This window comes from Cheilinus undulatus, linkage group 6 (assembly GCF_018320785.1).
Source record: "Cheilinus undulatus linkage group 6, ASM1832078v1, whole genome shotgun sequence".
Taxonomy (NCBI): domain Eukaryota; kingdom Metazoa; phylum Chordata; class Actinopteri; order Labriformes; family Labridae; genus Cheilinus; species Cheilinus undulatus.
This window is the reverse complement of record NC_054870.1, coordinates 40523143-40549678: the sequence shown is the minus strand read 5'-3', so window position 1 is coordinate 40549678 and position 26536 is coordinate 40523143. Positions and strand designations below refer to the sequence as shown.

The following is a 26536-nucleotide window of genomic DNA, read 5'->3' as shown; positions in this document are numbered from 1 at the left end:
GAGGATACATTAGAAATTAATTTGATTAAATTGATCTCATGAAAATTGTCCACTTTGATGACAATGGTGGCAAATTTTACCATTATGATTGTTTTTCACCCATCATTTATCATTAACAGCTCAAACATTATTTATCATTTGAGTAAAGAGGCCTCCATGGTGGAAGTAAGAAAAAGTAATGATAAAAATTAAGGTGAAAATGTATTTGATGTGATTTATAAGGTGTCAAAAAATCATGGGGAATACAATACACATGAATGACTCAAATATTTCTGAAATGCATGACACAAAAAGCACAACTAATTCACATTTAACAGGATGTATCATAATTGAACAAAACAAATGCTTTCTAAAAGTAAACAACAACAACTGTAAACAATCGTGATCCAAATATAGTCACCACAAAAAGCATCTGTGAATTTGCTAAATGCTACAGGTGTGTAAAGAGCAGATGTAGCCTTGGCGTAAAAACAGCCATACACAACTCCAGCTAGCTAGCAGCAGACTGACTGGCAGCGCTTGCTAACCTTAGCCCAGGGCTCATAAGAGAAGCGGCTTACTTCTAGCTCATGAGGCTAACTTACAGTGTGAAGCGTTCAGGTTGTCGTCTTCCTCAGAGTACTTCTCGTCGTCCTCTTATTTTGTCAAACACTTCATTAGCTTCAACATCAGCAGTCGGTGAATGTCACCTTTAGCGTCGTGTCCTCTCAGCTTCCAAACAGAACAAACGGAGGCCGTGTAATCAACTAATTAGGACGAACTTCCTGTTTTCGTCAAATTCGTTGGGTACTTAGGGTAACTTTTGGCCGACGAATAACAAGTGCATGTTTTCTTGGTCAGTTACTTCGAAGTCCCCGAATTAAAAAGCTGAACAAGTTGGAAAGTTCAACCGTCAGCGCCACTTTGGTCCGTTTAACTGATAGGGGATGGATGAATGCACTGCTAAGCCTTTGAGAACCTCTTAAATGACAGAAAAAGTACAAACATTAGTTTTTTGGTTGTAATTCATCTCAATTGATCATATTTGTTTTACTATGCTGTTAATACAGTTGATGTATTGTAAGTGAATATATTTTATCTTTTGGCCAGCTCTTAGAAAATGTATTTTTGTTTACAGGTAATGATGGGAATTCAAGCTCATTTTGGTGGTCTGAGTCATTTGGCTCTGCTCAACAAGAAGAGACGGCTCCTTCGACTCCCAAACGGCTCTCCATTCACGTTTGCTTCATTGGCTGCCAGATTTAGCATTGTCATAACATCTGATTGATATTTGTGCTGGTATTTTACACTATTTCTGCTTTTTTTAAAATAATGAAAATATGTACTTTTTTTGGATATATAATGTCTGCCCAAAACACTTTACAGATCAGATGAAATCTCCTCACTGGCTGGGCTGTATGACAAATCTGATTTAAAAAATGATACACCATCAAGCATGGATTCTTAATGTGTGGGGAGCCTGTGGTAAAGTGGTGTGGAGGAAACGATCATCCCTGCTAATCAATCACATACCAACACACACAAAATATCTAAAATAAAAACAGAGAAAATAACGATATAAAATGTTTCTCACACAGGATTCAAATCTTATTGGCATAATAAAAGATCCAACTCTTTGAACCAGCTCATTCATGGACTAAACATAGCTAAAAGAGAAACCGTAGTGGATCAGCAATAGTCAATAGTTGTTGTAGTGGTAATAAATGTAAAGTGTTTAGATGAATGGTGTACTTATTTTGCTTCATTAAGGAAGTATTTGATTTGTGAATTTTGGCATAACAATAAATTAAAGTGGAATACAGGGGTACCCTCTTCCTTTCACAGATGTCGTAAAGTTGTCTGGTAAGTATGAAGGGTGAAAGTAGATTATTAAAAACCCATGTGAATTGAAAAATGAAGTGAAAAATATGCATTTTATTTTTTTGTAAGTGAAAAATTATTAATTGTTTTGAATTGAGGTTACAATTTGATGAAAATAGAATAACATTTTTATCATTTTGATTTTTTGTATTCATCATTTTTCACTGACAACAGAAACTGAAGTCACAAAAATAACATGTCATGAATAATGAAAGTTGAAGTCACAAACATTTGTCTGAATATTGGTGTCTCAGGGTTAAACATTTCTGAGTTGATTTTAACTCTTAGAGTGCAATGTAAACTCCATTCTGAGTGAAACGGTGTTCATTGTTGGAGTAATTTGACAATGTTGATCCACCAGTGTTAATTTAACTATGTAAAGTGTAGATTCACCTAAGCTCTGCCCCCTGTCGTTTCATGTGTGGTGAGATGTCACCCCATCATGCCCTTGGGCTTAATGTTCAAATGTTTTTTGTGTGGTTATGTTTGGGTGTGGCACGTTGTACAGAGATCCCTGTTGGAGTTCTTTTGGTCATGTTTCCGAGGAAGTATTGCTGTTTTTACTTTTTAAAGCGGAACACTGGTAATACCTCTTCTCCATGTCATAATCCTACCACGTCCATGTCTGCGTGTGCATATATGTGAATCCGGGGTAATTTTTAATTAAGAAAAATCCTAACTATATAATTCAGGTGGACTTATTTGCTTGTTTCCCCCGACAGATCTGGCAACCCCCCGCGCCTCTATCACCGGAAACAAGGAAGTTGAACTGCTATGTGACATAAACCCGACCAGTGATGTTGTGTAACCGCACGTTTTGTAAGTGTTATCTGTCATTCTCGCTTCGACACTTGTTTGAAACGTTAAAAGTTTCACCTTAACCTAAGCTGTAGCCCAGTAACGTTAACCTAATTCTTCATTTGTCTGAATTTGTTGGTTATTGTAACATTAGCCGGATTGATGCTGGTACCCAAACAGCTGATGTTCGGCTAACGGTTAGCTTAGCAGCTAGCTCAGCCACGTAAACAATGGACGGTTGTGAGAGATTTAAATGGTGTTCTGTCAACTCCATGAACTAAATAACAGACCACTTCAATTCTATGTTATAACTGAAGACAAATCCATTCAAACAGTCTTCACGCGCAGCCGTTGAAAGATTAAGTAGCTTGAAGTCTGTCAACGTTTTATCACAAAGGAATCGTTAACTAATGTCAACTTCCCGTCGTTATCTTAGTATTAGCTCAGTAAAGTAATAATGTGTCCTTCTAAGCGTTTATTTGCCCACAGTAATTACACTCGGTTCTATGTGATTACCTCGCCTGCTTTATAAGGAATAACTGTCATAGTAACTGATTGACTGTGTTTGCAGCAGCATCATCATGCCTGTAGAGGGTTCTGAGAACCAGGTGCCCTCATCTCTCTCCAGCCCTGCCAGTGCTGCCCTCACCCCGGGGGGGACTGATGAGGATGGGGCCACTGGGTGCTCAGCAGTCCGCTCTTTACCTGAAAACAGCCAGGGCTCTGAAGCTGCTGCAGCTTTTCCTGCCAACACTGGACCAGATGAGGGAAACAGTGGTGAGCTACACTCTCTAAAAGTATAAAGCTGAACATCATGAATAGTTTTTACATGATATAAAGAGTTACTTCTGTCCGTCTAATGATTCTCTTGCATTGTAATCTAAGGTAAGAGGTCTGGAGCCTTGCTACACATCAACCGTCAGCGTATCCAAGCAGCATCGGCTACCTCTGGAGCTGATGAACTCCAGGGTCTTGGTGTGGCCGTGTATGACCAGGATGTCCTTGAGCAAGGTGTCCTGCAACAGGTGGACGAGGCGATCCATGAAGCCAGTCAGGCTGCTGCTAAAGCCGAGGCTGAGAAGGAATATCAGTCAGTGCTTGATGATGTCAGGTAATATATAGAAATTTAAACGAAAGAGCTAACATGGGGTCTGAGTTTTCAGCTTGATCTTGCCTCGTTAGTCTTTATAGTTTGTGCTGATATCAGAACTGTGAAAGTTAAACTATGAAAGCATTTTATGAAAATTATAGTTCAACTAACATTTGTTCCCATGACCTTTAAATGAAAGTGCACATAATTTTCTTGTTTATAAGTTCCATGACATATCTGGCACATTTATTTATGAACTGATTAGTTTGTAAAATACAGAAGGTTTATCTTTCTGCGTGTGAAAAAGTGCTTGGATAAGTAAAAAAAATGAAAATGCATTGATAACAGCTTCAGTGAGTCTCTGATTTCTTCATGTAAAACTTGTTATAGTTTCCAAAATAAAAACAGATATTAGTTTTACAAAGATTGCTGACTGTCTATGTGTGTTCCAGGTCTGTCACTTTGTCTCTGAAACAAATCAACAAGATCATCGAGCAGCTGTCTCCCTACGCTGCCTCTAGCAAAGATATCGGTCGGAAGATTGAATCAGTCAAACGACAGAAAGAAAATAAGGTATAATATTTAAACACAAAAAACCTCAGTTTTAAATGTTAATGTAAAACTGCCGCAAATATGATGGTTTATCAGTTTCTTATGGCGATGATGGTTAAAAAAACCTCCTTTATTCAGGAGAAACAGCTTAAGAAAGTCAGAGCCAAGCAGAAGAGACTTCAGGCCATCCTCGGTGGAGAAGACACCCAAAGAGTAGAAGCGGAGCTTCTGGCAGAGTATGATGAAGAGGAAGGTAAGGTGTCTTTGTTTTCTTTTCATATTGACTTAAAGCATTGATGGGAGGTCCATACAGAGTCAGAAAGGCATAAAAGACCTACTTTCAGACTTTCTTTGAAATTAGTGAAACCTCTGTCATGAGCAATGCATCCAAAAGTATGGTTAAACAAAGCAGAACTAGAAACAATGAAAAGCATTTTATACAATTTCTAGCTATGGTTGCCAAGAAGGATAATCTTCAGCAGTACTCCTTGAATTAACAAAGCTGACTTTAAGCAAAGGCTTGAATATTGGGTGGTAAAAGTAGCCTTTTCACTGCAGCATTAGCTTTTATCCTAAAACATCAAGAAGTTCATACAGGATTTGTAGAAATCTTTAATGGATTTCTTCCTGATACAACCAACAAAAAAAATGTCAAAGGCCGTCAAAAGATGTGTACTGCAAGCGCTGATTTAGCTTAAGGGGTAGAGCAGGCACCCATTAGCAGAGGCTATAGTTCTTGACAAACTGGTCACAAGATCGAATCTCAATCCCAGTGCATGGCTTCCTACATTCTCCCCCTGCATTTCCTGCCCCTCTTTAGCTGCCACAAGCGTGTGCAAAACATTTACTCATTGAACTCTCCTCTAAGTTCTTCCTCCTGACATTTGAATTTTTTGCTTTCTCCTGTTTATATGTTGGCACTCAGCACTATTTACTGGTTTTTAACAGCCCTTGCAATCTTTTTGCTCATATTTGATAGTTGTGTCCAAAGTAAAAAATAAATCTAGTATGTTTATCCAAAGGAATTGTAGTGTTTTGAAATTTTGCTGCAGGATTTCTATCTAGGATGTGACATATACAACATCTGTTTGACATTGACATTATGCAATGTTATTGTAGAAACAAATAGAATAAATAAAACCCCACCATCACTAAAATAGTGTTGATATTTTCTTGTCAAGGCCTCTCTCAAGCCTTTTCATTGCAGACCTAATCTTAATATCACATTCATGTTATTTACTATCAACTTGAACAAAAAAATGTTATAGATGCACAGAGAAATAAGGATCCAATAGGTTTTGCTTGTAAACAAAAAAATGTTGACTGTGTGATGGGGTTTTTAATACCTTACATGAGTGTACCGTGTTTCATTCACGTGCAGAATCAAAAAAGAGAGAAACTTGCTTGCAAAAATATATTTTCTTATTACATGCATGCAACAAATAATGGGGACTTGCTCATCAGAACATTGCTTCCTCAGTGCTACTAGTGGCCAAAACCAATGAACTGACACTTGACAGTATTGTGTTTGATGTCTGTTTGTGTTTTAACAGAGGCCGGGCCATCCACACTGGGCAGCATGCTTATGCCCGCTCAGGAGACTGAATGGGAGGAGCTCATCCGAAAAGGACACATGACTCCTTTTGGAACCCGTATCCCACAGAAGGAAGTTAAAAAAGAGCCCCGAAAGGTGATGCTTGCTGAGAACTCAGCCTTTGACCAGTACTTGATGGACCAGGCCAAGCTGGCCACTGAGAGGAAGAAAATCCCTCCTCCAAAGAAGAGGAAGACCTCAGGGCTCAGCCCTGATGAGCAACACAGGAGCAAAACAAAAAAAACTATGTTGTCTTCCAAGGATAAAAAAATGAGAAAGCGCATGAGGAAGCTCCAGATAACTGCTCTGAAGGCTCATCCCAAAGCTCGGCCTAAAGTGGAGCCACAACTCCCAAAACCAAGGAGAAAACATCGCATGGAGGGGGAGGAGACCGACAGTGAGGGGTCAGAGTACCTGCCCAGTGATGAATACATAGATCCTGATCAGGAGGAGAGAGAGGCCATGGAGGAGGGCTTTGGGGAGGACGATGATGAAGAGTATGAGTTGAAACCATACGAGAGAAAAACTGAAAAGAGACAGAGAAAGAAAGTAATGAAAAAAGAGGAGAGTGAGGACGAATACTACCCTGAGAGTTCAGATGAAGAGGAGGATGGGAAGGGGAAGCACAAAAAATGTAAAGATGATGGAGATGTGGAGTACTACAGACAGCGAATGAGGTATGGCGATGTGTTTATTGCTATGCACTTAGATACATTGTTATTTACTAGGGCTGTAAAAAGACTCAAAGGTTTAATCATGATTAATCTCATCATTTCTGTAGCTAAATCAGGATTAATCACATCCTTTGTATGATATTTTAAAATTCCTCTGTTTTGCAGGGCTGAAGGATTTGGGAAAAGAATCTAATTGCTGTTTTATATCTGAAGGTCCTCATCTTATATTTAATTTATTTTTTGGCAATGTAGGCCTTTATTCAGAGTGGATGATAGTGGATAGAGTCAGGCCTTACTTTAACCCAAGGCCGCCCACTTACATGGACCTAACCTCTGATGTTCGATTAATTGCCCAGTCCTGCAATTTTACATTTAAAACTGTTGGTGTCAGTCTGGATTTTTCTACTGTCTTGAACTCTGGGTAATTGGCATGCTGTGTGGACACAATCCTGCTTTTATAGGTAGATCAAATATTTTGAAATGAACTTAACCACAGAAAGAGGAACTTCCAAAGGAAATAAGGCAATGGTAAAAAGGTACATTTCTGATAACAAAAGGTGTAGATGACTTTTGACTTGTTAACTGAGAGTTTTAAACTGAAATGAGACATTAAGAAGCAGTAATGAACTTATTTTTCATAACTGTGGCTTCAGGAAGACACTGCAGTGGCTTAACTAACGTGTGTTGAAAGGGACAATAAATCATGCAATTAATCACAATTTTGGAAAAATGTGTGCACAATTGTTGACCTTAATTAATCCTGATTAATGTGATTAATCTTGACAGCCCCATTCCTAATGTTTTTTCTAGCAAAATTGTAACATAATTTAAGTTTGAAAGTTAGTTTAGTTCTTAAAGAAACTAATGAATGTAGATATAGGATCGCCATGATATAAACTTTTCATTTAACTCAAACTATAGATGCCTATTTTGATACTACAGCAATAAAAGCAGAAGTAATACTCACCAAATATTTGGTAATTTTTCATTTTTAATCACCAAAACTTGTAGGCAAACTCCTGCACATTGTCTAAATGTCGCTGGTGCTATTGCTTCTTTGCTTGTGGAAGCTTTTGGTTGAAATATCCAAAGTTTTTCTAAAGTTTTGTTACTTTTCAATGAAAAAGATCATTAAAAATAACAGATTATATTGTTTCAAAACAGGGTATGGAAAAGTATCTAAGTATTTAAAAATTTGACACCCTTATGTAAATGTGCAAAAAGTTTTCACAATAAAGTCTTCTAAAGGGAATGTATACATCCGGGCCTGTAAATGACAATCTCAACAAACACCACATTGAGTCTTTAACTTTGCATCACATTTGCAATGGCAGCGGTGCAAATGTGCTATTGTTATTCCCTTTAGTTAAGGAGGAAAGCAGTTTGTTTCTGCTGGCTCCGTAGTGCAGAAGGAGAGTTAATCCCAGATGAGATTGGCAGCTGTTTCTTGACTAAGCAAATTCACTCCCTGCTCTTCTTCTCTCTCTCTGCTCTCACACTGGCCTAATTATCCTCCTGCACATGGTTTTATACACTCACTCACTCTAATGCTCAAATTAATGGAAGAGCAGCCCTAATGAGATTTCATATTTATAGCTGCCAAATAAATTGTGTTGGCATGTGTCCTTTTTCTACACTGCAGTGATTGAATGTCAATTCAACAGCAGAGACACGGCATGGATGGTGAGGCTAGCTTATATGAGGAATGATATTATTAGAGCAGGCTGTATTTGTAGTTAGGTGGTGGGGGGTGGGGCTGGGGCAGAAAAGTGTAATTAACTGAACCAATGCTTAGTCTTGACTTAATTAGAGAGTGTGGTCTCCCAGGCCCAGCTAAAGGACCAGTTTCGTGGCAGGGTGACAGGACCAGGCCCAAATGAAGATGGATTCTTATCCCCTCCACCTCACACCTTTCTGGGGAACTCGCACTACTAATTGTCTGTATCAATCTTCATTTGCTGCGCGACGACTGTGCCTCTAACTGCCCTCTCTCCTGCACCATTAAAACTCTTCTCTTTACATTTCCGTTTTTGCTGTAGATGTTCCAGCGCTCGAGGGAAATACCCACAACTTCAAACATTTGCTTTTTGTACACCTGTGTAGATGAGTCTTAAAATAAGTCACAGATAAGAGGAGCAAATACAGAATCTAGCTATTCTTCATACTTGCTCACTCTTTTTACTTTTAATTTAGCTCAGCTTGTCCCAAAATGTGTCTGGTACACTCTGAGCAGGTCACAACTTTACCAGCTATCAGTTCCTTATTGTTGCTTGAGAATATTTGCATCTACAATCAGTGAAGTGTGCCACTGTATTAGCCTTGCTTGAGAATATTTGCATCCAGGAGGAGCAATGAAGTGTGCCACTGTCTTGAACTTGTATGATAAGATCCTTAGTGAAACAGGGAACTTACTTTTTACCACCAGATGTGCCAGAACTTCATTTGTTTGTATTTTTCTCTCATAGAAAGTGGAAGAGACAACGTCTCAGAGAAAGAGAGTCGAGGAGAGAAAGAGGCGACGAACTCTCAGATGACAGTGATGAAGAATTTGATGAAGGATTTAAAATACCTGGTTTCCTCTGGAAAAAGCTTTTCAAGTAAGTTTGATGTGAAAAATGAGTGTTTTCAAATATTAAAAATGAGGAAAATATATTTTAAATGATAAATAAGGTTGTGATGGGATTCAAGGGGCTCTGTTATCATTCCAGAGCATGAAGGTACATGTAGAGGGATGCAATTAGATACTTTGGTCCAAGTTCTAGAGGAAAACAATAATATGAAATAAAATAGTTGTTATAAAAGGTCTAAAAACAAAGTATAAAACTAAACCCTCTGAGACTGCCTTTGTTGTATATGACAAGAGATACAGGTTACAAAATGTCAAATAACTTTTTAACTATAAATCGTAGCCAATTAAACTTTATCCTCTTGCAGCAGGCCATTGTGCCATTCTAATGACCCTGCCCTTGCCTCTGTAGCCCTTACAGAGGCTTTTCTAGGGAGCCTGACACTTGGGCAAAACTTTCTGAGGTATTTAAAGATAAAATCCTCACCAGTAACTCCAACACTGAACGTCTTTTTATCCATTTTTTAAATCCGTTTTTTGATCGTTTCTGCTGTTTGCAGCTAATTCGATCCACAGTTTTGTATCCCATAATGCTTTGGGATTGGCTGTGACAACCAATGGCAGGCTGTTGCTTCGTCACATTATGCTGTAACAAACTGTGCATGTCTTTATACTTACACCGTGGTGGAGATGGCCTGAATAGCTCATAATGGAGAGAGACAGGGAGCCTGTGATGTGGCACCCTGTGTCACTGTAGACAGGAACTGCTTTGAATAATGAATAACAAATAGAGCCAATACAAAGAAGCGCATGGACACTTTTGTTAATATCTTAATATTTTGAGAAACTTTTTAAACAGAATGATTTTTTTCTTTTTTTGGTCCCCAAGAGATGAGAGAACAAGTCGGTACAGTGAAGTGAAAACCTTTGAGTTTTAGAGTTTTCTTTTGTCTTTATAATCCCGTGACTTTTCTTAATTCAAGTGACATTGCTGTGGCACAAATATTCTTTAAACCCAGGTTGTCCTGAAAAAAGGATGTTTAGAGCTTGACTGTGCACCACAGGGTTGATGTTTTACAAGCTTTTTTAAGACAATAAGTCCTGAGAGGAAATGTTTAAAAAATAGTTTAGTGCTCAGAGGGTTATTAAAAGGAAGAAAACTATTTACTACTACTACTACTACAAGATGCAGAAGACCAGACTTTTGCAGTTATTCACAAATTTATTTTAGCTTATACTGATAGTAGTGATGTTAATGCAATTCAGACTTCAGGCCTTAAAGCACACAGTAAAGTTTAAGGGGGAACAAAAAAAAATAAGTTTAATGAAAAGGGATGAAGAAAGAAAAGGACTTCAGCTGATGTAGGTCTGCTGGTCCTGCCTAAAACTCTACAAACTTATTTGAAGATATGGTTGATAGGTACATCCACAGAAATGTTCATATCTGCTAATACTAATATTGTGCATCCCTACTATGTATGCAGAAATATATATGGATGAAAGGGGCAAGGACTCCTCTGCTAAGACCTCAGTTGCACATTCAGGACTGAACAGCATAGCACTGACTTACAGCCGTGTATGAATACTGTGTTCTAACTGGCATCTCGGCATGAAACGCACCCACTTTTAATGACAACCTTTGTCATTAAACTCTAATGCTTAACTAAAGATACGGTTATCAGCACCATAAACGTGATTATGTAATAAGGCCTATAGGTCCCTTCTATTCTTTGGTGAGTAATTTTATCATCCTGTTGTTTTATAACACTTTTTTGTCCTAACCTTAGCATCAAATTTGATTTAAATTAAGCTTAGTTGATAAATTAAGGTTTGCATAGTCAACATCTAATTGCAGTTGTCTGATTAAAACTTTTGTTATACTCTTTAGTTGGCATTGTTTTTCTTTAAGGCCACATTTTGTGTAATTAACCACTACTTATTAGCATTTTGCATCATTTTTAATAATTACAAATCCCTTGTCCTAGTGAAGATATACTTTTGGCTTCTAAGTCTGATATAATTCTTCAAGCTGGTAGGGATTTGCTAATTACTCTTAAATTAGCTGGCAACTATTACTGAATCAGATTCAGTGTAAAAATATGATTTCATTATCAGACCGGCCTCTTATGCTCATTCATTATGTCTATAGTTGCAATCATGCACAGGTGTTTGTCTAACATGTCTGTGCATCCCATTTTTAGGTACCAGCAGACAGGTGTGCGGTGGATGTGGGAACTCCACTGTCAGCAGGCGGGTGGCATCCTGGGAGACGAGATGGGGCTGGGAAAAACCATCCAGGTCATCAGCTTTCTGGCCGGCCTGAGCTACAGCAAACTAAGGACGAGAGGATCCAACTACAGGTACACACGCACAGACACACAAACAAACTGTGGCCAGAGACTGTGTGTCTGTATGGTATGAATATTTGATCAGGGGGATTTCTGCTTGAGAGTGTTCGTCTGAATTATTAAACATGTTTCAATTATCTGACTCTTTACTTTCTTACTGCAGACATCAGAGAAAACACTGACACTCTGTTTGTGTGGTGTGTGTGTTTGCGTGCGACTGAGTGTCTGTTACAGCAGAGTTGCCTCATGAACATTTCAAATGATTTCTGGACTTATGAAGTGGGGGTGGAGCAGGTGCAAGACAACAAATCAACCTCAGAAAACATGCCACGGCGGTAGTGATAATCTGGTTTTACTGCACAAACGACACTCATACACAGAGAAGGCGGAGCTTCCTTGCTGGTCAATACTTTGTCTGCTATAGACGCCCACAAATTGATTGCTTTTAAACTCAATTATGGCCGAGTATCAATAGCTTCCACTGGGCAGAGGTTCATACCAGCCCATTAGTGTATCTTTGTGCTCGTCTGTGAGTGTGTTAGTTTGATACAGCTCTTGTAAATCTTCACATAGAGGCTGAGAAAGCGTCATATACTTTGATACATTTATACATGGCAGAGTAGTCCTGTGTTTGTTGTAACATCATTGTTCTGCATTAATGCACCTGAAACTTGCGTCCTATGTGTCCCTTATGCCTGAATGCATCAAAAATTCTGCATGCAAGCTAAGCACATTTCCTTTTTCATGTTTTGGTAGAAATTAGTTCCTGCATCTTAGTATGGAATGATGACTGTAATTTGCTTATGAAATTTGCTGAGGTTATCTAAAGTATTATGAACCTTAGCTCCCTTGTTGCTCATCTCAATGGCTGGTTGGAAATTAAATATTCTATACTGTGTGCTCGGTTAAAGGTATGTCGGCCTGGGTCCGACGGTCATCGTGTGCCCTGCTACAGTCATGCACCAGTGGGTAAAAGAGTTTCACACCTGGTGGCCTCCTTTCAGAGTCGCTGTTCTGCATGAAACCGGCTCGTTCACCAGCAACAAGGTAATTGTTTCTTGTTATGTGTTCTATTTTCATGTTCATAATTCTGTTAAGAGTATTCTACTGGGCCTCTTTTTCCTCTAGGGGGCACTAGAGGTCTGTTTATGCAACATCATCTCTTAACCTTCTCCCCTCTCTCCTCAAACCACATTAAAGTTGATGCCCTACTTCCACTCTCAAGCTTGCAGAGATGGTTAGAAATTGCACTGATTTTTGTTTATTGTTTTTATCTTTATTGCAGGAAAAGCTCATACCAGAAATAGTAGCATGTCATGGCATCCTGATAACTTCATATTCAGCTGTGAGGACTATGCAAGACACCTTGCAGCGCTATGATTGGCATTACATTATTCTGGATGAAGGCCATAAGATCAGGAACCCGAATGCTGGAGTCACTACAGCCTGCAAACAGGTAATGTCTCAGATACAGGCATAAGCACATTTCATCTGATTTAAATATTAAATGAATTATACAGTAGTCATATAGTTTGATAATATTTTGCTTCTGACTATATTTAAACTCTGATAAGCTGAATAATTGATCCATGCCTTTGACTTTTTTCTGCTTGATTTCTCTCTGCATTCCTACATAATATCAGAGCTTACATTTGTTCTTTCGGGAGCGACTTACTTTCATTCTTTAACGCAGTGGTTCCCAAAGTGGGGGTCAGGAGACTGAGAGGGGGTCTCGAGATGCCTTCCAAAAAGACAGAGAACATTTTTGTATGATTTCCAATTGCATATTTTGCCCATTCTTTTAAAAATACATGCATAAAATTTGTAAAATTTAAAATCAAGCCATAGTCAACCAAGGAGATTTATGCTAAAATTGAAGTAAAGTTTAAAAAATCCTTCCAATGTCAGTCTGCACTTGCCTATTCTTGAATGTGCATGACTGTTCAACTAAGCTTTGACCACATTCTGGTACTGTTGGGGCCCCTACACCCTGGTACCATTATTTTGGGGAGTTACAGGCTGAAAAGTTTGGGAACCCCTGCATTAAAAGTGATTATCAGGAGGAATAACGTTCTTATTCTCCTCTCTCCCTCTAGTTTCGGACTCCACACCGGTTCATCCTGTCAGGCTCTCCTATGCAGAACAATTTAAAGGAGCTGTGGTCTCTCTTTGATTTTGTTTTCCCGGGTAAACTGGGGACTTTACCTGTCTTCATGGAGCAGTTTTCTGTGCCCATCACCATGGGAGGATACAGCAATGCCTCACCTGTACAGGTACTAAATCATACACACAGAAAAATGCACAGTTAGAGGCTGCTGCTGCTGCATGTTTCCCTCTTCCATGCCCAACTTTCCTGTCTCTCTTTACCTTTCCACTTGTCAAAATAAACAAAATTGCTAAAAGTTGTGCAAGAAAAGAAAACTATAAAAAGACATAAACAAAAAGAAAGCTGTCTAGTTACTAGTGAAGTTACAGGTAATGAGAATGTCACCCTGTTTGAGACTTAATAGATTAAAAAAGTAAGAAAAAAAGGTTTAAATACTCACCAGTGGGGTGTCATTGTCTTTTATCTTTTATATTAAGTTTTAGTGCTTAATTTGATTTTGGCTTTAATAAGAATGTTATTAGAGTCATGCAAGTAGTTAAAATATAATAGATAAAAGGCCATAAAACTCATATCAACTCAACTCAATTGTATTTATTATTTCAGCACTTTTCATAAAAACATAAACCCCAGGGTGCTGTACACATGGAGATTAAAGCAGCAAGAACAAAAAATAGAAATTTAATTGATTATTGCAGGAATAAAACAACATCAGACTCAAAATCAATCCAATTCTGTAAAATAAAAAATACAAAATGGATAGAACAGTAAACAAAAAAAATAATTTAGAGGTGCTGGTTACCTTTCAAAGCAGAGGGATTCACCAGATTTCATATCTCTCAGAAGGGGGATCTGTCTTATAAAGCCTCAAGCTGAGGAGTTTTTTTTTGCCACCGTCAGAGAATGACCGGAATAACCAGTATCATTTGAGGACAGGGAGGTGGTGTAGCTGAGGTGCAGCTATGAGCCGGTGGACAGCATTTCTGTATTAAAAGTAGAGCATTGAACTGCACTGAAAGTATTTCTTTATGAAAATGTTATTGCTCTTCTCCTGACCGGCTTCAGCAGGAGTTTGATTTACCAACTGGCTCCACTGATGGTGAAGAATTGTGCACTGACATGACGCCTGCCGACTGAGCTCATGTTATGCACTTAAATCTTTGACAGAGAAGACATCCAATGCCTCCTATAAATTCTCTAGAAAAGGTTATGCTCTTCCCTAACCCTGTCTATGGAGGGTTGCCTCGATGTGAACTTTATCCCATTGATATGTGAACAGTCTACCTGGTGTGTCAGGTTAGGGTGCAGGTGGTCCAGTGCTTTGGTTTCTACTGGTGGGTTGGGAAAAGTGTGTTTCCAAGCCATTTTTAGTGAGTCACAGATGTGTTCGTGGAAGAAAAAAGGATGAGGCAAAAAGACTATAACATGCTTTTGCACCAATTTCTTAAAAACATTTGGTAATGATTTAAAAAACTGAAACATGTGGGTTGTGATTTGGTGGGTCCTGTGGCTAAACCAGATGTGAACCACAAGTCCAGTGGCTAGTTCAAACACACTCTGAACAGAAGTGGTGGTCCCTGAAGCAAGCAGTCTGGGTTCATTTATGATCTGTGACTCTTATACCCCATTCTCTTTGATTTCAGACCCTATCCACTGTCTTGTCTCTCAAATAAAAGCCCAAAGGTAAATTAAAGAGTAGCCAATTTAATTTAAATCCTGATTTTAATAAGAAAAATCAGCAACCCTTTTTTCCAGCAACCCTAGAAGTAATCCAACAGTAGCAAAAAGGACAAAGTTGAAAATATCACACGAACTTGTTCGCAAAATTCTGTTGAACTACATGGAGATTTGTCAGACGAAGAGCGAGTGGAGCAACAGAGCCATTAAGTGCAGAGCAGGATAATGTAGAACCATGCAAAGGAACTTCACTCCATCCCCTGTGTAAGAGAGAGACAGACAGAGAGGGAGAGGCTAAAGTGGAGAGCCAGTGAGCTAAATTGTAGCCCTTTGTCATTAGTGTTCAGTCGTTAATAATCCACTGACTGTATGGATTTAATTATTTAAGCCGGCTATTGATGCTTCTTCCGCTGTCGATAATAAAAACCTTTACTAATTATTAATGTTATTAAATGGTCAGAGAGGGCTAAGCTCTGCTGCTTTATCCTCTTCTTGAAATTGTCAGAGCAGCAGAGCAGATTCTCGGCTGATATTCAAATGTAGGTGCAGTCAGATTTATGTAAAAATGTCTGCAGGTTGAGTGGGATTGGGTGAGCTTTTTGCTGTTGGATCCATTACTGACCCTCTTTTGAATCCACTCAGCAGCTTGTGCAAAGATCATTGGCTCATCTGCTGCCCTTGTCTTCTTCTTTTTCACTCTGACCTCCATCGAGCCCTAAATCCCAACACGTTATTGCCCCCTCCAGCATTGCAGAGTGTCTTTGATCCCTCTGCGGACCCCCAGCCAGTTAATGTTTAAAAGGCGAACAGGCCTTTAGCGCTCAGTCTGGATGAGCTGTAGCAGGACATTTGCAGCAGGGTGGGAGTGGGTGTTTCTCTGTCTTCTTCTGTGTTTCCAACGGCTGGCTTGAACTGATGAAAGAGAAGGCTTTGTCCCCTGAGACTAACAGCACTCTGATCAATGTTTAATGGCTCGTACTACTGAGAGGGACAGCAACAAGAGGGAGGTGATGAGAGAGGATGAAGGGGGGGCTTAAGGACAATTATGCCTCAGGAAACGTCCACACTGACAGGTGTGAGTCATTGACTGTAAAAAAAGACAGAAGATGCATTTCCATCTCCCCCTGTTGTACAAAAATGAAGCCAAAGTAAATCTGTGCAGTAGAGAATGACCCTGCCATTGCCCTGACATTTCACTTCAAGAAAAAACTGCAAACATCCCTCTGGTTGATACAGTCTACAAAGTAGCAGATTCTTGTCTGACACCATTTGAACACACTATAATGACAGAAACCATGCTTAAGAAAGAAATTATTTGAGGTTTATTTTAATCAGTGTTGGGGTAGTTACAAAGCACATTATTGTTTACTTCTTAAGAAGTAATGGAGTACTAAACTTACTATATTATTCTGAAAGATCGAATCCACAACCTTCTGATTCCAAGACAACCGACTCTACCTACTGAGCCACAGTCGCCCAATTAGTAACTTCATAGCTTTTCCAGTGATGCAGTGTCACTAAAGAACCAATTAAACATGGCAGCAGTTATTTACAATATTCTAAACAACTCTTATGAACATGAGAAACCACAGGATCACACAGAAGGGTTCAAATTACTGGAGCAAGCTCAAACTTTCTTGCCTGCAAAGCTTCACAAATTTAACAATTCGATTTTGGCCATTTGCCAGAAATGTTAAACAATAAATGCAGATCTTGTGTACATGTTGTGGCTGCGTCCAATGACTACAGAATTTCAGAGCTATATCATTGAAACATCCTCAGTCATTTTAGAAAAAAAAAACATCCTCAAGGACCCTAAATTGTGGATCTGTGGAGATTTCGGGTCATTCCACACAAATAACTCTGTAAAGTACTTCATTTTGCTTGCTAGCACTGCTGGTAAAAATACTGGTTCAAGAGTGGGGATTTGTGTGTGATCAACTTTTCTTCTTCATATGCTGCAGAATTGAGCTCTCTTTACTTTATGTGCACTCCTTTATTGACGCTTTTGTATTTTTATCAGAAAATGCAAAACTCTGCATAAATTATAAGGGTTTTTTTTGGAAGATAAAAATATTGTTAGAAGAAAATATAAGACCCAATTAAACATATGACATTAAATCTTATGGGTGTCAGGCTAAAACATCATATCTAAAAAATAACCACTTTTCAGGGAATGAAAAATGTATTTTTGTAGTAACTGAACACTGAGTCAGCATCTTTTTTAGACTTTTTATTAGTTCAAATTTGTAATAAATCCACTGACAGGTGTAAAGGATAACCACTAGTACTGATTTATGAAAAAAATATAAAATAATGAAAAAGAGAGATGAGATTTTGGCCAGCAATATGCTCATTTGAACAAAAATCCTTATTGTAATGAAGAGGGTGTTCATAAGTACTGTATTGCTCTTATCTGCTCTTTGATACAAAAATGGGACCATAGAGCCATGTCTAAGTTGTGCTACTAGAAGCCTACAAGTCTCTGCTTATGTGGACTGTTGTTAAATACCCAGCCTTGGTGTGCCCTCATTGTGAGCGTCACACTGTGTTTGGGGTCTCTAGCTGCCAGCTCAGTGTTTGCATGCTGTCTTTGCTCAAAAGATACCTGAATTTGAACAGCTCTGCTATTTTTGTTTTCCTCCTCACTTGACTCGAACCAGTGTCACAGAGCAAGGTCATACAAGTGTTTCAAAAGTGTGCATGAAGAGGGAAATTTGATTCGTTTTCAAGTCCTATTGTTATGGATATAGTGAAAGAATGTACACTAGTAATACTGCCAACAGGATAAATGTGAAACTTTTGACTGTATTACCCGTCACACTGATTTTAATGTGAAATGTTAACCCTTATCCTATCTGTTACCTTGGAGGAAGCAGAGCTTACGCACTATACTTCATCCACTTAGTGAGGGGGACTCAAAATGTGTATGAAGCTGTCATGTCATCTTGAATTTCCTTCCAGATCAATAAAACCTCCATCTATCCCTTGTTGTGTATCATATCGTTCATGCTTGCTTTGCTCCGTTCCATGCAGACTAAGCTTGAGCTCTTTTGACACCCTGAATTTAATGTTTTGTTTTACTTTTTCACTTTTAGGTCCAGACGGCGTTTAAGTGTGCGAGCATGCTGAGGGACACCATAAATCCTTACCTACTCAGAAGAATGAAAGCAGACGTCAAGGCCAACCTCTCCCTACCTGACAAAAATGAGCAGGTATTCATCACTCCCTGACATTTTGACCTTGTTGTGTCCAAATATTGATCAGCCTCTCAAACCCCAATCTCTTAACTGGGGAGGTGTTTATCTGATTGGATGTGACTGCATGTGCCACGTCTAAGGAGTATTTGATGAATGTGCATGGTGCTTGTCAGGTGGAGCCAGCTAATAAAGTCCCGGTAAAGTAAAAGGAGCAGGTATTCATTAAGGTGGCCGGTCCCTGGTCTGTCCTCGTGGCTGACGCTGGTTGACTCCTCAGTCCACTTCAGCTCATTAAAGTAAATCCCTGAGGACAGCAGTGGCTCCAAAAAACACGCTGCTTTCCCTCTAATTTCTCTCCTCACACTCTGCACTTCATCAAAGGGCTTTAAAGTGGATGTTCACTGCTCATTACACACCCTTACACCGCCCCTTCTCTGTGTCTGTGTTTAGGTTCTGTTTTGCAGATTAACAGAGGACCAGCGGCAGGTGTATCAGAGTTTCTTGGATTCCAAAGAGGTCTACCAGATCTTAAATGGGGACATGCAGGTAAGCCTTGCTCTCAAAGTTTAATATACTCACTGGTTTATTTTCTTCAATTTGTTCTCTTACTTTGCAACTTTCAAAGCAATTTTTTCAAACCAAAGCAAACGCTCACTTTTAAAAACCTTCCTCCTGTCTCTACATTTCCTCTGCTCCTCCTGTCCTGTTTCACCAGTGAGTGTTTGAGACAAAGAACGACTAAAAAGTATTTGCAGACTTATTTTCCATTGATGAGACAAAGACTAGCAAAAGATAGATCTTTGGTGATCAGAACTTTGACAAAAGTAAGTTTAGTTTTTATAAAGACTGAAACAAGAGTAAAATGTGCTTTTAACTGTTGGTTGTTCAAACTCCAAGATATTTCTACACAGTGCAAAAAATCAGTAAAAATTGTGTGAGAGCATTCAAGTCATCTTAGCATTTTCTGCAGTATATTTTAAAGAAATTAAACTTAGTTTGTTAATGAGCATTTTGCATTCATATTAATTTTACAATAGGGCTAATAGGTTCTTTGCAGATGACATCACCAGGTGGCAGAGAACTCTCTTTAGGAGGCCAAGAAGAATTTCTACATTGAGAAATGCTACCAAAAAGGCCGTGTTTTAAATAATTTACAACTATGCCAAGCAGTTAAAGTGAAAAAATGAAAACATTCTTAATTCTTAAGCTACTTTGTGTCCATGGTTTAGCTTATTTAAACTCTGATCTTGCGTGTGTTTCCTCAGCTGATGTCTGTCCACTCTTTTCAGTTGTGATGAGAATTTCTTTTAAGAGATCTAGTTGGTCTAGTTTACTCAACTGGCTCAGCTCAGTAGAGCTGGCTGTTTGGCTCCCAGCTAGCTCTTCATTTTTTAAATTTTGACTTTTTAAATGTAGATTAAATTAAGACAAAAGATGGAGGGAAAGGAAACTGGCACCCAAAGCGGAGTTTGCTACAGTAGCTCACATTAAAGAGCTGTTTTGTTGAACAGACTTGTTTGTGAACTGCACATCTTTACTCACTCGCTCAACCCACAAGATTTAATCAGTTTATAGTATATCAGCGTTGTTTAATTAAAGGCATGTTTGTGACAAAATGATTAGTTTTTTATATGTTAAAGAGAATCAGCTAGACTCTGAGCTCAGCACAAGCCTCCTCAAAACTCTCGTCTCCCTTCATCTGGCGAAGTGATGCTAGAAGGAATGCAGGACTCAGTAGTTTGTGATATTCATCACCTCAAAGCCAGATATATCTGTTAAACTGTGGAAAAAAATCACTGATTGTAAAGCATAGGTATCATACTCAATTTATGTTTACATTTTCTGATGATTATTGTAGCGTTGGTGTCCATGCAGAACAGTAAAGTGCTAACTCTGTCCCCCACTTTCCTATGTAAGGACTTGTATTGACTAAAACTAGACTTAAACTTATGAGAGTGAAAATGACTAAAATGTGTCTAAAACTAGAAGACATTTCATCTTAAGACAAAGACGAAATTCAAAGTAGCTGCTAAAATTAACACTGGACTAGTGCATAAAAAGATATAAAAACAAGAAACTGCAATCAATTTCATGTGATAATATGCATCTTAAAGTTGATTAGCTTTCCTTTGGCTGGCTGAGTCTGTTCATTCTCCTCCAGTTGTTCTCTCGTAATGACAGTTGGTCGTTATGCTTCTACATACGACACTCTTAGCGGGCAGGGCTGTCTCTCTAAAGGCTGGGAAAGGGTAAGGGTTCAAACATTTGTTAGACATATGTTTGAGCTCCTGAGTGATATATAAACAAGCTGAAGGAAGTATCATCCTGTCGGTGTGAACTAAGAGCTGAGAACAACAAATCCAGAGATTGTTTGGTTTTGGTCTCTTTTAAAGGAAGTCATGACTCTACGGCTTATCTACATGGGGCATATTTGATTTTGCCATGTTAATATTCAGAATACAGCATTCAGCCTTTAACAAGTGCTGTGATACAAAGACACGAAGGGCAAAACTGTCCATCAAAGATATTACTTCCAGGAACAAGACTTTCCTTATTTATTATTTAACCTCCTAACTGATGAATAGCAATCCACTTCTTTGCCAACAGGCATATGAGTATTTTAAGCTCCCTCACAAGCTTAAAGCACAACACCTTGTAGCAGCATTAGTAAAATGATTTTTTTTTTCTATGTAGATTTTTCAGACATCCTATAGCTTGACGGTAGTATTCTTTAAGGACACTGTGCAGTTGTTCTCACATTAGCCAGACCCCGGAGAGAGAGACTCGACCATTTATCACCACTGACCAAATGGACGTGGTTGGAGAGCCAGGGGTGACCACATGCACACACACACACTCTTATGGGCATTTCCAGTGGTCACTCTCAGTCCATTAACCACCATTACTAATGCAGTGGCCGTTGGGCCTTCATCAAGAAACACAGCCTTTATTGTCCGTAAATAAATTATGCAACTCATTCCTGTAAAGTAAATGTGTTTATTTGTTTAAATGCTGTAGAACACCTAAGCAAAATATACCAACTTCATCCAGAGTTTGTCACCTTTAAACGATTCTAGCCAATGAAATGGACTGTTGGTTAACTCAGTCCTACGGTGAAGAGGTTTTTGCTGGTTTAGAAAGAGAAAAATGATAAAGATTTCCTCATATGAGCAACAAAAACAACACTGTAAGCTGTCAGTCAACCGTGTCTTCAGTTATTTTGAAGGCTCATCTCTGCTGCCATCTGTTTGTACCCAGATTTCCAGGATAATGCTGAAACATCATTTACTTACAGTTGGCACATCTTCATGACAAGGTAGATCTGGAAGACAGAAATTTCTCTAAAAAAATATCTATTTGACTAAAATGTTTGTTTACAAAGAAATAAAATAAGAAAAAGTCTTTCACTTTAAATATACACTGCTGAGGGAACAAATGCTCTAACAGTTTTGGAGCTTGCCAGTTATTCATTCTTTGTGAATCAGACCCTTACTGTTATAATTACATCTTATTTGTATCATTTTTTATTTTAAAAAACAATTACAGCGCATATCTGAAAATTATTTTTTAGGCTGTGCTTTGTTTATGTATTTGATTTATGGAAAAGCTTGAAAATTCACCTTGAAATTGCTTGAAAAGTGTTTGAATTTGACTTTGGAAAAAGTGCCCAAACCCTGAACATAAAACCTGCAGAGAATGAAAAGATCAGTTAAGAATTCAAACGTGTCACTTTGTCCAAATAAAGGCCTTCTTCATACCCTGAAGCAATTCAAAGAGTTCTGCACAAAACAATGATTTTAAGTTAAAAAGAGCAATTTAACACAGATTTGCATCTAAAAAGATCAGGATTAAAATACTTAAAATGTTATTAAATCACATCTAACATTATTCAAATTTATATATTGAAATGGAGATTTAAAAAAAGGGGGTCAACCGGTTATTGGCCTGACCAATTATCGAGGCTGATATTTGGCATTTGGTTGATTAACTGTATTGCCACTTTATTTTACAAATAATAGAGATGAATAAAAGGTTCCACTGCAAGGTGTCTTTCCCTCTGGTTTTATTTTCACTCTCCACAGTCATACAACACAACCTGATTAGCTAGATGTCACATGAGTACTAGCCAATCAACACTTAAAGGTGCAGTGTGTAAAACATAATATCAACATCTAGAAGTGGGTTCTAGATTGCATTTCTCTGCTGGAAACTGGCAACCAGTTGAATTTAATGTGTATCTGTAATGTGAATACAATACAATAACTTTATTTATCCTTTTTTCCTTTATGTTACTATGGAAACATGTAAAAATCCAAGACGGCAGCATCCATGGAGGGGACCCTCCCTATGTATGAATTAAAGGTTTATTCTGAGTTGTTGTTGTTTTGGTTTTTTTTTCAAAATAGCTATTTTTGAATTTATATGACTAAACACTTATTTAGATAGACCGTCTTAGAAATGTTTTGCTTTACTTTAACAAGTTTGTTCAGCTAAATGCTACGAGGCAAAATATTACACACTGCACCTTTAAGCCTGGGTACCACTTACACGGTGAGTGTATTGCATTACTTCCTGTTTTCCTGCTACTACTGTCCTGATAGATCCCAGGCTAAATCGTTTATTTTCCATCATTCTTGATCATGCAATTTTAATTTCTATATGCCATATTAAATGCATATTGGTTATCAGTTTTATGAACTGCTAATAATCAACCCTGAAAACCCAATATTGATTGACCCCTATTTAAAAAATAATTTCATAGCTTTTTGAGGGTAGAGTTTAAAAGTATAATTTCTAGCTTTGGCTAAAGGAAGGAGATGTAGGAGTGTAGGGGGTAAAATTGGAGACACGATCAGGGAATATCATTGATCTACAATTGGGGATAGAACATAGACAGCCCCTTTTCCTTCTTCTTCTTCCTCCTTTTTTTCTTTACTTATATGCTGATCATTCCTGTATTTAACAGATTATTCCTTCCCTGCCTCCTTCTTTTCCTGTCTCCCTCTCTCTATTTAAATAATAGGGGATGAAAAAAATAATTAAAATTTAAAATAAAATCTGTGTTTTTGCTGTAAAACCAGCTTTGTTAAACACTGCAGGATATTAGTTCATGACATAAAATTACAGGTTTGTTTAGAAGCTGTGCCCTCATTGTTCTTTCCACTGTGGGGATAATCCGCTGAAATTAAATGTGGGAATTTGACATGAAACAAACTGGTAAAAGCCATGACTTGCCATGGTGATCCAGCCAGGTTAAAAAATGCCAGCTTTGTGAACCTGAAGTCTCTGACTCAAGGTTGGACCTGACATACCCTGTGATCTGGCTTTGTGGTAAACCTTCCAGGCCTGTGCTGCATCTTAAACCCCTCTTCTATGTGTTTTAAGCCGAAACCTACCAGGAGACATCAACATCAACTCAAAGTAAAAGTTTCTCAGTCTGCTTAAAGACTATTTTAAAACTTTTTTCCTTTACTTCTGTTTAGGTATTCTCAGGTTTAATAGCACTAAGAAAGATCTGTAACCACCCGGACCTTTTCTCTGGCGGGCCCCGCATACTGAGGGGAATCCCAGAGGACCAGCTCACTGAGGAGGAACAGTTTGGCTATTGGAAACGTTCAGGGAAGCTGATGGTGGTGGAGTCACTGCTGCGACTGTGGTTTAAACAAGGCCACCGAGTCCTCCTCTTCACTCAGTCCAGACAGGTGAGGAACGGATCGCTCTGTCTGATCAGTCATTATGATCAACCATAGAAGTCTGAATCTGTTGTTGTAAACCTACAATCCCTCTGCTCACTTTGAGTGAGTGAAAGAGCAACAAGAGAAATGAGTGTTAGTGTGTGTTTTTGTGTGTGAGAGGGAGGCCCCAGCTGTTGCAGTCAATACCAATGAGATTATACCACAGAGGGAACCTGAGACCCTCCCTGTCGGTATCTCTGTCCATGTAATATTAATCTGCTCTAATCCTTTTAGAGATAATCCAAACCTCAGCCTCTCCTTCCTCTGTTTCCCTCCTCGTCCTCCTCTTCTCATTCATTGTTTTCTTTTTCCTCCTCTCCAGATGTTGGACATCCTGGAGGTTTTTGTGAGGGAGAATAACTACTCGTACCTGAAAATGGATGGCACCACCACGATAGCCTCTAGACAGCCGCTCATCGCCCGCTACAACGAGGTAGGGATTATGTCTCCCTAATGGCTCTGAGTGTTTCCCTGGAAAAATCCTGTCCTGAGGGACAGAAATCTTCAGTGGAACCCTTTGCACCCTGAGGTGGAGACACTAAGTGATGGCAATCTGTTGTCTCTCTTTATTGAAATGTCATATGTGTATCATCACTGGGCATTTAAAAAGTTAATGTGATCAAAAGAACAGATTTAATTCAGTAAACTTTAAATAACAGAATCGTCATGTTTCATAGTTTAAAATACAGTTTTAGGCTAGATATTTGGATAAAGCTATACATTTTGAAAAAAAGCACCAATTTAAGATGTTTGGCCTTAGCAACCTATAAGTTTGGTACTAGACTGGCATATGTAGGTTTATTAGATTTTTTTTTTTTTTAAATCTGCACAAACTTTGAAACCTTTATTTGAAGAGCATTTCAGAGTTAAAAGAGCACAGGATGCAAAGAAACCTTCAATTATCTTTTTCGTACAAGTAGATGATCAGGAGACTCAGAAAATGATGAACATTGTAACTGGTGGAGGAGGCATTCATTTTTTTCCTTCAGTGAAGCTCTGGATTCATGTACGCTTCTAAATTGTCTTGAAACAAAGGATATAATCTGTAAGAGTTGTAAATTCTTGCCTTTCTTGATTTCATATTTAATTCATGATTTAAATGAAATGTATTTTCGTGATTAAAACATGAAAAGTAATGTTCAGAGAGAGAATAAAACTGTCATGATGCTTATTTATCACCAACTTTTCTGCCTTTCTTTCCTACAGGACAAATCTATCTTTATCTTCTTGTTGACCACCAGAGTTGGAGGTCTGGGAGTCAATCTGACCGGGGCCAACAGAGTTGTAATCTATGACCCAGACTGGAACCCAAGCACCGACACGCAGGTAAAACAAATGTGTGCTCAGTTTTCAAGTACAACATTTCACAAGTGTTCTTCTATTCATAGAGTCATACTATTCATTTTGAATATTTCCTCTCTGGCAGCTTTTGTTTTTGTTTCTTAAATATCCTTCTTAAAGATAATTGTGGTATTTTATCTAAATTCATATAAATGTATTGTATGTCTGCAGGCACGTGAGCGAGCATGGAGGATCGGTCAGAAGCAGAATGTGACGATTTACAGACTTCTGACCGCTGGGACCATCGAGGAGAAAATCTATCACAGGTCAGTGTGATTCTCCTCTATCTTATTAAAATTATCTTAATTCCACGTCGCAGTTACAAAGAGTTTTAAATCATCCTGCACTGCTTTTGTTCTTTCCCTCACCCGGTTTTGTGTTTCCGCTGTCTTTCCATCAACCTCACATCTTCATGAATATTGGTAATAACATGACTAATAGCTCACATCATTGCTGAATTACTACACGCACTATTCCAGTTCTCAGTAATTGAAAAGCTTTCCTGCTTTATTAAATGGCCAATCTAGGACTTCTAAACTGTTGCTCTGGCTGGTTTGGGTCTGTGATGTGCTTTCAAAAAGCGAGTTAAAAAAAACTGCAGGGGTTCTATTTTGGTACCTACTGAAGAACGGTTAACTAATTTTCTCATCCATCAGACAAACTACTCTGAGGTGACAGAGGATCGGTGCTGCTAGCCAAAGAGAAATAACAAATTATTTCACAAGGATCTAATTCTGTACTTTACCTTTTTTAATTCAGGCAAATCTTCAAACAGTTTCTGACCAATCGGGTGCTGAAGGATCCCAAACAAAGACGGTTTTTCAAGTCCAATGACATCTATGATCTGTTCACGCTTGCTGATCCAGATGGATCTCAGGGAACAGAGACCAGTGCCATATTTGCAGGTCAGCAGATGCATCACCTGCCTTCTTTATGCCTTCATTTTTGTTTGTTCACCTGGGCCTTTCTTTTTCTTCAAGCTTTACATAAGTGTCCA

General features: G+C 38.5%; 1 protein-coding gene across 2 annotated transcripts in view; it reads left to right on the top strand.

Moving 5' to 3' along the window:
- The first annotated feature begins 2596 nt into the window (after window positions 1–2596).
- The window catches only part of ercc6 (excision repair cross-complementation group 6), a 28236-nt gene continuing 4296 nt past the window's right edge, over window positions 2597–26536 (top strand). Inside the window, exons 1-18 of one of the 2 annotated variants that reach the window (XM_041789675.1) lie at window positions 2597–2679; window positions 3230–3435; window positions 3544–3769; window positions 4201–4321; window positions 4439–4553; window positions 5854–6571; window positions 9034–9165; window positions 11336–11494; window positions 12394–12529; window positions 12768–12938; window positions 13579–13755; window positions 18362–18478; window positions 18914–19009; window positions 23947–24165; window positions 24521–24631; window positions 25405–25524; window positions 25711–25805; window positions 26299–26444. In XM_041789675.1, the coding sequence (XP_041645609.1) occupies window positions 3240–3435; window positions 3544–3769; window positions 4201–4321; window positions 4439–4553; window positions 5854–6571; window positions 9034–9165; window positions 11336–11494; window positions 12394–12529; window positions 12768–12938; window positions 13579–13755; window positions 18362–18478; window positions 18914–19009; window positions 23947–24165; window positions 24521–24631; window positions 25405–25524; window positions 25711–25805; window positions 26299–26444 (3055 nt within the window). In that variant the 5' untranslated portion in view covers window positions 2597–2679; window positions 3230–3239. The remainder of the gene's footprint in view (window positions 2680–3229; window positions 3436–3543; window positions 3770–4200; window positions 4322–4438; window positions 4554–5853; window positions 6572–9033; window positions 9166–11335; window positions 11495–12393; window positions 12530–12767; window positions 12939–13578; window positions 13756–18361; window positions 18479–18913; window positions 19010–23946; window positions 24166–24520; window positions 24632–25404; window positions 25525–25710; window positions 25806–26298; window positions 26445–26536) is intronic. The other variant, XM_041789676.1, reaches the window with a different exon arrangement.